This window comes from Littorina saxatilis, linkage group LG14 (assembly GCF_037325665.1).
Source record: "Littorina saxatilis isolate snail1 linkage group LG14, US_GU_Lsax_2.0, whole genome shotgun sequence".
Lineage (NCBI taxonomy): Eukaryota > Metazoa > Mollusca > Gastropoda > Littorinimorpha > Littorinidae > Littorina > Littorina saxatilis.
The window spans coordinates 728,393-745,892 of record NC_090258.1 but is presented as its reverse complement, the minus strand read 5'-3'; the positions used below and the strand labels follow the sequence as shown (position 1 = coordinate 745,892).

The following is a 17,500-nucleotide window of genomic DNA, read 5'->3' as shown; positions in this document are numbered from 1 at the left end:
ATGCCTTACAACAAAAACAATCAAACAAAAATAAGAAAGGCAAAACAACTCGGGGTTGAAGCAGCCTGCATGCAACTGAGGATAACAACAAACAAGTCGCGTAAGGCGAAAACACAACATTTAGTCAAGCTCAGTCGAACTCACAGAATGAAACTGAACGCATTGCATTTTTTCCGCAAGACCGTACACTCGTAGCATCGTCTGTCCACCGCTCGTGGCAAAGGCACTGACATTAACAATCCAGAAAAGCGCGGTAGCGGTTGCGCTGAGGAGGATAGCACGCTTTTCTATATCTCTATTCTTTTTATCTCTCTGAACGTGTTTTTAATCCAAACATATCATATCTATATGTTTTTGGAATCAGGAATACGATGACATTGTTTTTAAATCGATTTCGGAAAATTAATTATAATCATAATTTTCATAGTTTTAATTTTCAGAGCTTGTTTTTAATCCGAGTATAACATATTTATATGTTTTTGGAATCAGGAAATGATGAAGAATAAGATGCATGTAAATTTGGATCGTTTTATAAAAAAAAATGTTTTTTTTACAATTTTCAGATTTTTAATGACCAAAATTAATTTTTAAGCCACCAAGCTGAAATGCAATACCGAAGTCCGGCCTTCGTCGAAGATTGCTTGGCCAAAATTTCAATCAATTCGATTGAAAAATGTGGGTGTGACAGTGCCGCCTCAACTTTTACAAAAAGCCGGATATGACGTCATCAAAGACATTTAACAAAAAAAAAGAAAAAAAAGTCCGGGGATATCATTCCCAGGAACTCTCATGTAAAATTTCATAAAGATTGGTCCAGTAGTTTAGTCTGAATCGCTCTACACACACACACGCACAGACAGACACACACACACACACACCACGACCCTCGTCTCGATTCCCCCCTCTACGTTAAAACATTTAGTCAAAACTTGACTAAATGTAAAAAGAATCAGACGTACTCCGGAAATACCTCTGTCAGATTTATATGGGTTTTCAAAGAGTGAATACGCTTGCTGTTAGTGAGGCAAGCTTTCTACACGTGCTCCTTGTCCACTTGTTTCAGACACCTTCGCTAGCGACTGGCCGGTCATGTCACGTGAGAAAGTTGACTCACTAAAACCTAGAGTATACTGTTTCACAGGCCATACAACCCCGACAGAGTTTATTTCTGAACATTGAGTACACACACACACACACACACACACACACACACACACACACACACACACACACACACACTCACAAACACGCACACACACACACACACACACACAACCACACAACCACAAAACCACACACAAACAACTCACGCGCGCACGTACAAGTTTACACCAAAACAAAACACGTTTCTGAACAGGTTTTATCCTTTGAAAAGTTGCATTCCAAATGAAATCTTCGTCAGCTAAATAAATGGTACAGACATGACAAGGTGGCATTGTGACACTAGTGGTGATGCTGATGCAAGAAAGGGGCGGCAAAGCTTGGCCTGTGGCGGACATTCTGTGTACATCACAACGACGATGATGATAAGGGTGAAAGGTGGAATGATTCAGAACAGCCAAAAAACCGTGTCAAAGTATACTGTTTCGGCTGTTGTGTTTATTGTTTACCCGCAGTTGTGGTTCATGGAGTATTAGGGTCAAAATATCCACTGTGACCCTAAACCTTGGACTTTTCCTTTGAGGAGGAGTGGATAATGAAGTCCTGATAATGATATGAGAAAGGCTGAACACACCTGGTATCCCTGTATCCTCCCTTTCATGACCTCCCTACTGTCCTCCACAGGTATCCAGTACACGTACAGCGCTGTGGCGTTGTGGCGCTCTATCGCCACGTTGGTTGGCGTTCCTATCGGCACTGCACACACACACACACACACACACACACACACACACACACGCGCGCGCACACACACGCACAAACACAATAAATGTACAATATTCAATACACACTACAAATGTTCATACCTAATTAGACAAAATAAAATGTGCTAGGGTGAGATTGGATGGATGTCACGAGGTTAAATAAAATTACACGAGGAGTCTCAGAGGATATTAACAATATTGGTCCAAGTTAACGGATCATGAAAAAGGCGAGCTTCAGCGATGATGCAGGGTGACCCCACAAAAATGCGAATTGCTCCTACATCGGTAGACCGAACTACTTCATATTTGGTGTACATTAATATCAGCGTATATATGACCATTCCACAAAATGGCAAGTTTGTTGATTGAATGGTCTGACATTTGTGCAATTTCAAAAACGTTTTCCGAATTCGGGGATCGACTTAACCCTTTCGCTGCCAATCAAAACTTGCGTATGTGCATTCCTGACTGCCAGGGAATATTGGAGTTCGGGGTGTAATAATTCACAAAAAATTCTAGCTCCAAACTGGCAGTAGATAGGTAAGTAAAACCTATGTTAGTTTTAAGGGAAATTGAACCAAGAATCTGTTTTTAGTGTCTAATCATGGAAATGATAATTAGTTTGGCTTATAATGATGTTTAAATATGAACTTTTGAAAAATCAGTCCGGCGCATCTTCCGGTGCCTGTGGATCAAACACAGGTGGCTGTTTTGCTTGCTCCAAGAAAGGATTATAATCACTATCATCTACCTGTTTCCAACGAATCGTCCGAAAGAAGATCTCCCCCTCCCCCGGTCAGTATCCATAATCATTTGCACCGCCTGTAGCGTCAGTCCGGTTTTGTTTTTCCCAACTAGGGCCCGGTCGACTGTCACCGTTAGCCATTTTGACGAGTCGATATTTCTCTCCCCTACCCTGTCGCCAAGACTGAAAATAGCCTTCAGACGCAAAACCACATCACCATTTATGTTTATTCATGAGAATGAGGTATCCTACCAAGCCATTGGCTGCTATTTTTGTGTCAGCAGTGACATAGCATTTCTGGAAAATCCCGGAACAGAGAGGACGGGTAAACCCGTCCTAAGGCGCTGCGGCTGCACAAGCGCATGACGGGTATACCCGTCCTAAGGCAGGCAACTTTGTGGAATGGTTGTGAACAAACCGAAGTTTATGTACAACAACTATGAAGATATTCGCTAAACTCAAATGACTGGAAAAATTTCCCCCTTCGTCGTAAAAATACACTTGCGCAATGGCGCGCAAAATTCATCAATAACATGAACGCATTCCTTCATGGAAAATGCCCTGATCCTGCCTGAAATTTCTGCATTCAAGTCACTGATTGTCTTATATTGGTTATAGTATATTAGGTCATTGGAATAACCCAAAAGGTAACAATCTGGAGGGCTTACATCGGGCTAGCTTCGATACCGCTCAATGTCAAACCTCGTACTTTTGAATCGATTCCCGAATTTGAAAATTACACAAAAGCCAGACCATGTAACCTACACAATTTCTCTTTTTGGACAGATCATGCATCAGCTATAGTAAATGTATACTAAATATGAAGTTATTCCGCCAGCAGATGGGGAAGTTATTAGCATTGTTATGGGTGGCATTTGTGGGGGATCACTTTGTACTTGGTGCAGAAGAATTCCATGCCAACAAAGTGCACGCACACACACACACACATACACACACACACACACACACACACACACACACACACACACATACACGCACACATACACACAAACACACACACACACACACACACAGAGACTCACACACACACACACACACATACACATACACACACACACACACACACAGACGCACACACACACACACACACACAGACTCACACACACATACACATACACACACACACACACAGACACACACACACACACACATACACACACACACACACACACACATATATACACACACACACACACACACACACACAGACACACACACACACACACACATACACACACACACACACACACATATATACACACACACACACACACACACACACACAGACACACACACACACACACACACACACTCACACACACACACTCACACACACACACAAACTCACACACACTCACAGAAACTCACAGTCTTCAGCGGAATACAAGGTAACGACGGAAGAGTTGGGCCCAGCGCCAGCCTCGTTGTAGGCTTGAACCTTGGCGTCGTACTGCGTGTAGAAGAACTCCATGCCAACAAGGTGCACGTGAGCCTTGGCGTCACCCACATCCGTCTGAAACACAGCGATATTTCTAAAGCACATGTCGTTGACCTCTTTAAACAAAATTAATCTCACGCGCATCTTCATCAACGTCATCTTCGTCAACGTCATCATTATTATTGTCGTCGTCGTCGTCATAGTCATCATCATCGTCATCTTGATCATGATCATGATCATCATCATCATCACCATCCCACCATCACGGTCACCATCATCGTCATCGTCATCATCATCATCATCATCATCATCATCATCATCATCATCATCATCATCATCATCATCATCATCGTCGTCGTCGTCAGTGTACTTCAGCTTACCTTGATCCAGTTGTCGTTAGGTCTGCTGTGCAGGCGATGATACAAGTTGTAGCCGAACCCTCTACCCCCGTGTTCTTCAAGGCTAAGCGGCTGAAACAAGAAATATTATACGTTATTAATTTTGCGTTTTTGACCAAAATATGACATTTTACACGTTGCTTTTTCAAATAGTGAACAGCTCGCTTTCGCTCGCAGTTCAATATTTTAAAAAAACAACTCGTGTAACTCTGGTACGACAACAGCAAGCCATGTAGTATTCTCTATGTATCGATCGAATTCCTTTCAGGTACTGACTTTGTTGTTGTTTTGACGATTGAACGAGCACACACACACAGGCAATCAAACACATAAGCTTCATATTAAATTTTGGGCGTTTCAGGTTGACCGAAACTTCAAAGGAACTACAAAACACACGTCATGTACTGACTTTGTTGTTGTTTTGACATTGAACAGCACACACACATGTGCAATCAAACACATGACGTGTGTTTTGTAGTTCCTTTAAAGTTTCGGTCAACCTGAAACGCCCAATTATAAAGTTTTGTAGGCCTCTGACGTCACATGGCTCAAAGGAGGGAAATCCAATGTCCAATCGATACATATACAATCAACTTCGGGCTCAATTATGGGTTTTTTCATCGAAATTCAATGCAAATGCTTCGTGCAGAAAGCTTCCAAAATTGACTTGGATAAATCAATTTCAGGCTTGAAAGACTGCGTGGATCTCCGGATTGTAAACCGATGCGTGGATCTCCGGATTGTAAACCGATGCGTGGATCTCCGGATTGTAAACCGATGCGTGGATCTCCGGATTGTAAACCGATGCGTGGATCTCCGGATTGTAAACCGATGCGTGGATCTCCGGATTGTAAACCGATGCGTGGATCTCCGGATTGTAAACCGATGGTCTGCAGGGTAAGGAATGTATTTCCAATGTTACAAAATGTTCTTTCTTTCTTTCTTTTTTTGGTGTTTAACGTCGTTTTCAACCGTTCAAGGTTATATTACAAAATGTTACGGAGAGACGATTGGACAATACAATCATCAACGACCAAGCAATAGTCAACATCAACGACCAAGCAATAGTCAACATCAACGACCAAGCAATAGTCAACATCAACGACCAAGCAATAGTCAACATCAACGACCAAGCAATAGTCAACATCAACGACCAAGCAATAGTCAACACAAACGAAATGCCCCCTGCACCGACCAGACAAAGGCGGGGTCACTGGCAACACCTGACATTGACCCCTACCTGAACTGACTACAGAAAGTTCTCATTCCTTCCCCAATACAATCAGGGATTGGAATAACCTGCCAGAATCAACAATGGCAGCGGGCACCCTTGACTCGTTCAAGACAAGGGTGCCACAACCATAGACTACCAAGACAGAAACCCAGCTAGATAGAGTAGGCAGGCTAAGGTTGTTTTTTCCACTCTATTGGACGACGTCACATCCAAAACGCGGCAGAGTAATCGCTAAGACGATTGAGGCCGACTGAAGGATGAAGATGAAGAACAAGGAGTGAGCTATACTGACCACCCAGGAGATGTTGAGGTCCCCGACCTTGCCCTCCCCGGCAGTGATGTTGATTTGAGCTCGCGTGGGGGGTGCGGGGGACGTCTGGTAAAACGACGCTGTGGGAACACACAGGGAAAAAACACACCAAGATAAACACAGTGTTTAGCGACAATATGTGTCTGCTTGATAACATAAACATTTGAGTGTGTTATGTTTTATTGTCGCACTGAATATCTAACAAAAACGTACATTTGAAATAGTCGACAGCGACATTTAGAACAGGTGTGACAAATTTCAATTTGATGTACTCTTTTTGGACAATGACGTGTTTTCATGGACAATGACGTGTTTTAATGGACAATGACGTGTTTTAATGGACAATGACGTGTTTTGTAATTGTTACTGTTTACACATGTATTCCTTTCAAATTGGCCTTTCCTCACTAAACTGTAGCAGAACACCTTTGCCTCACCGGTAGGAATGCTGTACGGGCCGTTACCAAACGCGCTGCGGGCACGGATCCTGAACTTGTAGGCTGTCCACGGTTGGAGGTCGGTGATGGGGGTTTCTCTCCTCACTGCGCCCTGGTGGATAGTCGAGGACTCGGGTATGTCTGAAGGTAAGGTAAGGTAATAATATTATAAGGTAAGGTAATAATATTATAAGGTAAGGTAATAATATTATAAGGTAAGGTAATAATATTATAAGGTAAGGTAATAATATTATAAGGTAAGGTAAGGTAAGGTAAGGCAAGGTAAGGTAAGGTTTCATATAGTCCTTTGAGCTTACCCTCATGACAATTGTGGCTGCTTTCTCACTGAGGAAGTTGTTTCCTGCATGCGTGTATTTATTTTTCAAAGCCCTGAGACTTTCGCTGTGAACTTGGGATCTTTATCGTGCGTATGCGTGCACACGGGGGTGTTCAGACACCGAGGAGAGTCTGCACAAAGTTGACTCTGGGAAATAAATCCCTCGCCGATAGCGACAACTGGGTTTGAAGCACAAGTCTAGAGCTCTACCAACTGAACTACCGAGCCCCCCTTTGACAGGGTCACAGTGCGTTACGTGCTTCTACTAACACGATGGACCATCGCCACGTATTTGGTTGTTTAGATCGCCAGGTGTTTTGTTGTTTAGATCGCCACGTTGCCAGCCAATCACTAACCGTCTTTCCAGACTGTCCATGTAGAGTTGAAGTCAGTGTGGACCTGCACCGTGTAGTGTGTGATGCTGCCTCCCCACAGCGCGCCGGTCGACCACTGCAGGGCAACGTTGCGACTGCCTGTCCCCTCTCTCGCCTTATACGACAGCCCGGCTGGTTCTCCTGGGGGTGCTGAGAGAGAGAGAGGTAGAGAGAGAGAGGTAGAGAGAGAGAGGTAGAGAGAGAGAGAGAGAGGGGTAGAGATAAAGAGGTAGAGAGAGAGAGAGAGAGATAGAGAGAGAGAGAGAGAGAGAGAGAGAGAGAGAGAGAGAGAGAGATTGATTGATTGATTGATTAAACTTTATTACAGAAGGATGGAGATTTTAGGCATTGCCTAGTCTTACAATCTGTCCTTGCAAACAAAGACGAGAACAAAAAGAGAGAGAGAGAGAGAGAGAGAGAGAGAGAGAGAGAGAGAGAGAGAGAGAGAGAGAGAGAGAGAGATTTGGTAAGCAGTAGCTGACAGTGATCAACATATTAACCACTCGTCTAAAACCCTTGACGTTTTGCTAAAGACAAGGAAGTTCATAATGAAGAAATAGTTTGGCAAAACGAAGAGTAAAAGAGTGACAAAATCTTCTCAGCTGCAAAGAAAGCTTACAATGGAAAGCTAAAAACAGAAACTCCATTGCAGCGCAAGACATTGACGTGTACAGACCTCTGACTGTGAGGGTAGCATTCGCCGTGACGGCGTCAAATGTGGTTTTAGCCCGGCATGTATAACGTCCATTGTGTTGTTTCTGTGCCCCTTGGATATACAGCCCCTGGATGCCGCCTGCTGTGCCCTGCAACAATGCAACGACCAGAGTGTTGTTTATGTGCCCCCTGGATGCTGCCTGCGGTACCCTGCAACAATACAACGACCAGAAGGTTGTTTCTGTGCCCCCTGGATACCGCCTGCTGTACCCTGCAACAATACAACGACCAGAGTGTTGTTTCTGTGCCCCCTGGATGCCGCCTGCTGTGCCCTGCAACAATGCAACGACCAGAGTGTTGTTTATGTGCCCCCTGGATGCTGCCTGCTGTACCCTGCAACAATACAACGACCAGAGTGTTGTTTATGTGCCCCCTGGATGCTGCCTGCTGTACCCTGCAACAATACAACGACCAGAGTGTTGTTTCTGTGCCCCCTGGATGCCGCCTGCTGTACCCTGCAACAATACAACGACCAGAGTGTTGTTTCTGTGCCCCCTGGATGCCGCCTGCTGTGCCCTGCAACACTACAACGACCAGAAGGTTGTTTCTGTGCCCCCTGGATGCCGCCTGCTGTACCCTGCAACAATACAACGACCAGAGTGTTGTTTATGTGCCCCCTGGATACCGCCTGCTGTACCCTGCAACAATACAACGACCAGAGTGTTGTTTCTGTGCCCCCTGGATACTGCCTGCTGTACCCTGCAACAATACAACGACCAGAGTGTTGTTTCTGTGCCCCCTGGATACCGCCTGCTGTGCCCTGCAACAATACAACGACCAGAGTGTTGTTTATGTGCCCCCTGGATGCTGCCTGCTGTACCCTGCAACAATACAACGACCAGAGTGTTGTTTCTGTGCCCCCTGGATGCCGCCTGCTGTACCCTGCAACAATACAACGACCACAGTGTTGTTTCTGTGCCCCCTGGATACCGCCTGCTGTACCCTGCAACAATACAACGACCAGAGTGTTGTTTCTGTGCCCCCTGGATGCCGCCTGCTGTGCCCTGCAACACTACAACGACCAGAAGGTTGTTTCTGTGCCCCCTGGATGCCGCCTGCTGTACCCTGCAACAATACAACGACCAGAGTGTTGTTTATGTGCCCCCTGGATACCGCCTGCTGTACCCTGCAACAATACAACGACCAGAGTGTTGTTTCTGTGCCCCCTGGATACTGCCTGCTGTACGCTGCAACAATACAACGACCAGAGTGTTGTTTCTGTGCCCCCTGGATACCGCCTGCTGTACGCTGCAACAATACAACGACCAGAGTGTTGTTTCTGTGCCCCCTGGATACCGCCTGCTGTGCCCTGCAACAATGCAACGACCAGAGTGTTGTTTCTGTGCCCCCTGGATACCGCCTGCTGTACCCTGCAACAATACAACGACCAGAGTGTTGTTTCTGTGCCCCCTGGATGCCGCCTGCTGTACCCTGCAACAATACAACGACCAGAGTGTTGTTTCTATGCCCCCTGGATACCGCCTGCTGTACCCTGCAACAATACAACGACCAGAGTGTTGTTTCTGTGCCCCCTGGATACCGCCTGCTGTACCCTGCAACAATACAACGACCAGAGTCTTGTTTCTGTGCCCCCTGGATACCGCCTGCTGTACCCTGCAACAATACAACGACCAGAGTGTTGTTTCTGTGCCCCCTGGATACCGCCTGCTGTACCCTGCAACAATACAACGACCAGAAGGTTGTTTCTGTGCCCCCTGGATACCGCCTGCTGTACGCTGCAACAATACAACGACCAGAAGGTTGTTTCTGTGCCCCCTGGATACCGCCTGCTGTACCCTGCAACAATACAACGACCAGAGTGTTGTTTCTGTGCCCCCTGGATGCCGCCTGCGGTACCCTGCAACAATACAACGACCAGAAGGTTGTATCTGTGCCCCCTGGATGCCGCCTGCTGTACCCTGCAACAATACAACGACCAGAAGGTTGTTTCTGTGCCCCCTGGATGCCGCCTGCTGTACCCTGCAAAAAAACAACGACCAGAAGGTTGTTTCTGTGCCCCCTGGATACCGCCTGCGGTACCCTGCAACAATACAACGACCAGAGTCTTGTTTCTGTGCCCCCTGGATACCGCCTGCTGTACCCTGCAACAATACAACGACCAGAGTCTTGTTTCTGTGCCCCCTGGATACCGCCTGCTGTACCCTGCAACAATACAACGACCAGAAGGTTGTTTCTGTGCCCCCTGGATACCGCCTGCTGTACCCTGCAACAATACAACGACCAGAGTGTTGTTTCTGTGCCCCCTGGATACCGCCTGCTGTACCCTGCAACAATACAACGACCAGAGTGTTGTTTCTGTGCCCCCTGGATACCGCCTGCTGTACCCTGCAACAATACAACGACCAGAGTGTTGTTTCTGTGCCCCCTGGATGCCGCCTGCTGTACCCTGCAACAATACAACGACCAGAGTCTTGTTTCTGTGCCCCCTGGATGCCGCCAGCTGTACCCTGCAACAATACAACGACCAGAGTCTTGTTTCTGTGCCCCCTGGATGCCGCCTGCTGTACCCTGCAACAATACAACGACCAGAGTGTTGTTTCTGTGCCCCCTGGATGCCGCCTGCTGTGCCCTGCAACAATGTACTTACCGTGTTGCACGGGCGCCTTCACATTTTTAGCTAGAGTGGCCAATTGGTTAGAGCGATTGCCTCTGCCGCTGGCGGTCGGGGATTGAACCCGACTCGCGGCGAATATAAATAATCGAATGTTCCGAGCGCTCTTCAGTTGACAAAGATTCCCAATAGGCTGAGTTAGTAGCCCAACCGTACATTTTTGGTATATGTTTTTATTCAAGATGGCCTTAGTGGATGTAAATACGTAAGAGAAAAACAAGATGAACCTAACGTCTAGGAAAAAAAAAGGAAAAATAAAATGCCAGGAAACACACAACAAACTTTTTTTTTTAAACACCACACAACAACTTGTGCTTCAAGCACATCAAACAGAAGAAATATACCCCATAAAAAGACCAAAAGTAACTTACACGACGGTAGTGTAAATCGCGCCAGTTGAGTGGTCTCCCCTGGAAGAACCATGCAGTCTGCAGATCCAGGGCGGGATCGTGCGAGGTCTGACAGGCCAGGAAGGCTGTCGTGTTGACTCTCACGAATGTGTTCACAGGACGATTGCTGATCGTCGTTTGAGCTGGAACAGACAGAATAAAGTCTAGAAAACTCATTATTCAAAACTAACCTGAGAATTTGTGTTTTGTCGTTTGGGAAAGATTCTATCTCGGCTGAGTGAGGATTTCGATTTTTCATTGTTTTTTTTATTCTAGAAAACTCAGGAATCCCAAAACGAATAGACTGCCAACGTTCCAAAATTCAGGTAAGAACTCTTATCACAATCCATACAAACCCGACAAAGTTATTTCCTGAATTTTCTAGAATCAAAAACAAGAATGATATGTAATAGGAACGCTTGTGTCATCCGAACTAGCTTGTGGACTATTTGTGGGATAAGTTTATTGTCTGTATTATAAGTCTTGGTTTGTGTCATTGGTGCCGTTTGTCATTAACCTTTCAAGAAATCACATTCACCTAAAACTTCCAACACTCCCGAGCTGGACGCAGTCCCGTAGACATTTTCTGCTCGGCAAGTATACGTTCCAGCATCCGCGTTCACAAGTTGGCTGATGACGATGTTTCCATTGCTAAGAACCCGGATGCGAGCTCCCTCATCTGGGCTACCGACGGCGCCGCCATTTTTCAACCACGTGATAGTTGGTCGTGGCGCAGCTTCCGGCGAACAGACGATGGTGACAGTCCCAGCCAGGGCCCCCATGGTAGTCGGGTAGAGAGGATTCTTGGCGAACGTGGGCGAAAAAGCTGCAATGCCAAAGAAAAGTAAAAAGGTAAAACGTCATTTAAATAAGTTGGATTCAAATGAGTTCTAACCAAGATACAGCATACATATTGTAAACGGTGGGCAGTAAACCGCCATCTCTCTGGCGGTAATTGTTACTGTCAGCTAAAACGAAAAAAAAAACTTCGAGAATTGCAGGCCTACAAGGCGAGTAGAGGGAGGGGCTTCCCAAATTAGGCAGGGCGACAGTTAATGGCCAGGGCCCATATTCTTGAAGAAGCTGAAACATTGTGTCCTACAAAGTCAAAATGTCGTTTAACTACCGCCCAGTATTTATTTGTACTGCCCAGTAATCATTTATTTTCCCCCGGTATTCATGTGAGTCTGGCGGAAGGTCGGCAGCTACCAGTGATGGTTATTTTTAGAATAGGAGATTCCCCATGCTTGCTCTTCTCTGCGCGCGCGTTACCGGCGTTTTCGCCGGCGTGTCAGTTTCAAAGTCAATAGCAACAACCCAAACAAACTGAATAAAATAAAAACATGGGGAGACATTTATTTCAACAAAAAAAAGTTTAACCTCAGTTGATTTACGAAACGTCACGAAGTGACGTCAACGGTCTAAAAATAGCCCAAGTCCTGGAGAACTGTTGCTAAACAATGCAATAAAGAATTAATTATTTCTCGTAATTGGTAAGGACTTCAAACCTAAAACTTTGCAGGAGGCTTAATTTATGCATCCCCGCAACGAAGGGAAAAGCCCTGGAAGTAATTAAACTAATTAAATAGGACTATGTCAGCCTTTAAATGACACCATTGTGTGTCCATGAGGGACATAAATCTATATTTGAACAAGATTTATTCAGAATTGACGGTTTGAATAACGTATGAAAAGAGTGACATGAACAGTGTTCCATAGTGTTCCCACCCACCCCCTCCATGCTGTTAACATTTAACATTCTGAACTGTTCGTAAATGGGATGTATTTTGTATTTTAAACCGGCTGACACTGCGAGGCACTTTTCCTTGTTTTTATAAGGACAGTAAAATCTTTGAGTCTTGACATTTAAAAGGGGTACATTGTGGGTGTCTGTTTGAGAAAAGGGAACATTTGCCGGGTACGACGAGAGAGGGGGGGGGGGGGTACTTCCAGATCCAAAGAAACCCCTCAGATGCGGTCCTGACTCACCCAAGACACGGAGCTGGCCAGTGGAATAGGAAGTACCGTGTGTGTTGACCGCACGACACTGGTACATGCCGTCATGCCGGGCAGCGCTGGGGGATACGATGGTCAGTACGTTGCTAGAGATCTCCACGTCTCCCGCCACACTCGCTAACACCTGCCCGTCCTGTGGATTAAGAGACCAAACTCTATAACAAACAGCTTCCTACGCACCAGAAAAGTAGAGGTACATGTATTATAACTATTTTCTCCAAGGTCTATGATACGCTTTCAGATCATGACTCTGAGAATGACCCAGGTACAGAAGAAAAAGGTGAATTGTACTTCACAACGTGTTGATGAAATGGTCAGTGAGACGCCGTACCTTGAGCCAGGCATAGGTAGGGGCGGGCACTCCCCTAGCCTCACAGCGCCACGTCAGTTGTCTCCCCTCGTCGGCATGCTGGTCGCGGAGCTCGTAGATAAAATAGGGCGCCGCTGTGACAGCGACAGAACGAGAGGTTTGAAAATGAACGAAGTTAATGATACGTCTTGTAAAAGGTGAAAACAAGTCATTTTAACAGAAGATGGTACTAATCCTCCTTAACAACTCCTCTTTTTAAGTAATATAATGTTGCTTTGATTTAATAAAAAAACAAGTCGCGTAAGGCGAAATTACTACATTTAGTCAAGCTGTGGAACTCACAGAATGAAAGTGAACGTAGTCCGCCGCTAGTGCAAAAGGCAGTGAAAGTGACGAGCCTGTTTGGCGCGGTAGCGGTTGCGCTGTGCTTCATAGCACGCTTTACTGTACCTCTCTTCGTTTTAACTTTGTGAGCGTGTTTTTAATCCAAGCATATCATATCTATATGTTTTTGGAATCAGGAACCGACAAGGAATAAGATGAAAGTGTTTTTAAATTGATTTCGAAAATTTAATTTTGATAATAATTTTTATTTTTTTAAAATTTTTAGAGCTTGTTTTTAATCCAAATATAACATATTTATATGTTTTTGGAATCAGAAAATGATGAAGAATAAGATGAACGTAAACTTGGATCGTTTTATAAAACATTTGGTTTTTTTACAATTTTCAGATTTTTAATGACCAAAGTCATTAATTATTTTTTAAGCAACCAAGCTGAAATGCAATACCGAAGTCCGGCCTTTGTCGAAGATTGCTTGGCCAAAATTTCAATTCATTTGATTGAAAAATGAGGGTGTGACAGTGCCGCCTCAACTTTTACAAAAAGCCGGATATGACGTCATCAAAGACATTTGTCCAAAAAATGAAAAAAACGTTCGGGGATATCATACCCAGAAACTCTCATGTCAAATGTCATAAAGATCGGTCTAGTAGTTTACTCTGAATCGCTCTACACACACACACACACACACAGACACACACACACACACACACGCACGCACGCACGCACGCACGCACACACACACACACACACACACACACACACACACACACACACATACACCACGACCCTCGTTTCGATTCCCCCTCGATGTTAAAATATTTAGTCAAAACTTGACTAAATATAAAAAGGAAGAAAAGATAAACAACGTCCACATTATGTCCCGCCAAAAGGCTATATCTTTATATTCCTGTGAGGGTACCTTCATTCAGACAGCTTTCTTGCTGGAGAGATCGAACTGCAATACAATCCGGCGATACCCTTTTTGTTCATGCATGCTTGTTGACGGGCCGCCCGAGCGGCTCGTCTTATGGCGTCGGGTAAGTAGCTTGCAGGTGGAGAAATTTTTGTTCATGGGGGATTTCTGTGACGTATGTGAGGTGGTGACAGGAAGTCGCCGTTGGTCTCGGCAAAGAAACTACAATGCAGTGTGTGGTCTCGGTGAGACTGAAAGACAGAGCGACAGATACACGTGCAGTGATTCAAGGCGCCCAACCCTAGTAAATTTGTCGTAGCACGTCCGTCTATGGCCAAAATGATCCGGGTTCGATTCCCGGCATGGGCGGTCTATTTTTTTTTTTTTTTTAAATTCTTGTTTACTATTGTTTATTATGAACGTTTTAATGTTTTATTTTACTCTAATAATTTTTTTAATTGTGTAAAATAAATAAATAATTTTTTTTATTTTTTTTTTAATCCAAGTGATCCGGGTGGAAAGCGATTCGTCTATGGCCAAAGTGATCAGGGTTCGATTCCCGGCATGGGCGGTCTATTTTTTTTTTTTTTTTTTAATTTTTTTTTACTATTGTTTATTATGAACGTTTTAATGTTTTATTTTACTCTAATAATTTTTTTAATTGTGTAAAATAAATAAAAAATGTTTTGGTTTTTTTTTAAATCCAAGTGCACAAGACAAAAACTTTCATACTGGGGGAGCGAGCCAGTCTGAAGAGTACTCGGGTCCAGCGCCAGCGTTTTTTATAAGAACTTGGAGTGATTGCGAATTTGCGCGTTTCTCGTGAGTGCTTTCGAAGTTTTGTAATTTGATTTTCCCCAGCGAGTGTTCTTTGGAGGGCAGTAGACTGTGATTGCTGGTGCATGTTTTTATTTTTGTTTTTCGTTCTTTGTTTCCGTTTGTAGTCTGTGGTCAAATACCTCACAATGTGCTCAAACAAATCACAGGCACAGGAAATGAACAAGAAGAAGTGTGTCACAAGAATTTGAATTCTAACAAAAACATGTGTATGAGTTCATAGACTACCACTGTCGAACCCTTCACTGTACAATGTAAATGAGTACAAAATATAGTCGTCAGTTTGGGAGACATTGTAGAGCACAGGTGAACTTTATCACAAACGGACAACACAAAAAGTACTTTCTTTTCAAACTTGAAAGTTTGTTGTCTATTTTTACCAGGGTCTTTCAAACAAACAATAACATGTGTATTTTTTATGTGAAAAAATTCATCTATTTTTGTACTTAAAATCTTAACATCTGCTAACAATTTGCGTATGAATATTTTTTATTCCTGCACTAGAAGGGAAGAAATCAACCTGTGGAAGACGTGCTGTGGTTTGTCTCCCTTCCTTCGAAACCGAAACCGAAACCGTCTGTAACGCTTACAGGGCCTCATAGATATCAGAGTCAACTCTCTCTCAACCCCACCCCCCCCCCCCCCCCCCGCCCCCGACACCTCCACGCATTCAGCGTAACGGCTTGTACGGCGTGTTACTTCAACTCAATATGATAATAATAATAATAATAATAATAATAATAATAATAATAATAATAATAACTTCAACAAGTATTTTTTGGAAAAAAATTAACCTTAACAAGGCCTCAACACAACAGCGCTTCCTGGAACGGGAAATGTACTGGGTCAAAGGTCCGCCTGACTCGAAAATTTACTGGGGAAAAGACAGTGACTGCAAAAAATCGTGTACTTCATGATTGGTACAATGGCCAACACAAATGTTGTCGGATCAAGTCTACTTCCATTCTTTAGATGGTATATGTTTTTTCAAAGAAATAGTCTTTTACATTGACTACTGCCTTCCCAGGAAACCTGGCCACATCCTCAACAAAGTCAGCCAGAGCTTCGTTTAAGTGTGACAATGGGTCATATATTGGTGCTACATTACTAGCATTCAAATGTGTATTCATGGCAACAGCATTTTGCCATTTACAACAGTTTCACTAACACTGTATTCTTTCTTGCTTTATTATTTTGTGACTCAGTGATAATTTTAAATAAAGTTATTTGCATCATACACTTTGATTTCATTCATTTCTATTTATAACTACTTTTACTACTTTCCCTTCTACACTGTGACATGCTGTATGACGCTCATTCAGACCAAAAACAATACCATTCCTACCAGTTGCAACGTCTATCGCTCGCTCTGTCTTTTGGTTGATCGATCGGTTTCTTGGTGGAAAACATATTTCTGTCACCAATACCAGTATTATTGCATCACTTCCATACAGGTAGAGTAGCCTTCTTCCTTTCTGTTAAGCCAATAGGTCTTATTCATTATTGAGCTCTTATTCATAATTGCATTACTTTCACAACAATCTTCTTCCTTGATATTGCGATAGTTGTTATCTCCCATTTATGTACAAACGCCGAAAAGACAATTTAACAGGACACATCAACACTATTATTTTGTTTACCTGTCGCTCGCTCTGTCTTTTGGTTCCTTGGTTGATCGATCGGTTTCTTGGTGCAGAACATATTTCTGTCACCAATACCAGTATTATTGCATCACTTCCATAAAGGTAGAGTAGCCTTCTTCCTTTCTGTTAAGCCAATAGGTCTTATTCATTATTGAGCTCTTATTCATCATTGCATTACTTTCACAACAATCTTCTTCCTTGATATTGCGATAGTTGTTATCTCCCATTTATGTACAAACGCCGAAAAGACAATTTAACAGGACACATCAACACTATTATTTTGTTTACCTGTCGCTCGCTCTGTCTTTTGGTTCCTTGGTTGATCGATCGGTTTCTTGGTGCAGAACATATTTCTGTCACCAATACCAGTATTATTGCATCACTTCCATAAAGGTAGAGTAGCCTTCTTCCTTTCTGTTAAGCCAATAGGTCTTATTCAGTATTGAGCTCTTATTCATCATTGCATTACTTTCACAACAATCTTCTTCCTTGATATTGCGATAGTTGTTATCTCCCATTTATGTACAAACGCCGAAAAGACAA

General features: G+C 43.8%; 1 protein-coding gene across 1 annotated transcript in view; it reads right to left on the bottom strand.

Moving 5' to 3' along the window:
* LOC138946795 (contactin-1-like) overlaps positions 1 to 17,500 on the bottom strand; it is a 47,768-nt gene that overhangs the window by 5,663 nt on the left and 24,605 nt on the right. Inside the window, 11 exon segments of the mRNA XM_070318198.1 lie at positions 1,736 to 1,857; positions 4,000 to 4,144; positions 4,450 to 4,539; positions 5,994 to 6,091; positions 6,448 to 6,588; positions 7,141 to 7,308; positions 7,835 to 7,961; positions 10,876 to 11,036; positions 11,432 to 11,719; positions 12,883 to 13,042; positions 13,241 to 13,353. Coding sequence (XP_070174299.1) covers positions 1,736 to 1,857; positions 4,000 to 4,144; positions 4,450 to 4,539; positions 5,994 to 6,091; positions 6,448 to 6,588; positions 7,141 to 7,308; positions 7,835 to 7,961; positions 10,876 to 11,036; positions 11,432 to 11,719; positions 12,883 to 13,042; positions 13,241 to 13,353 — 1,613 coding nt within the window.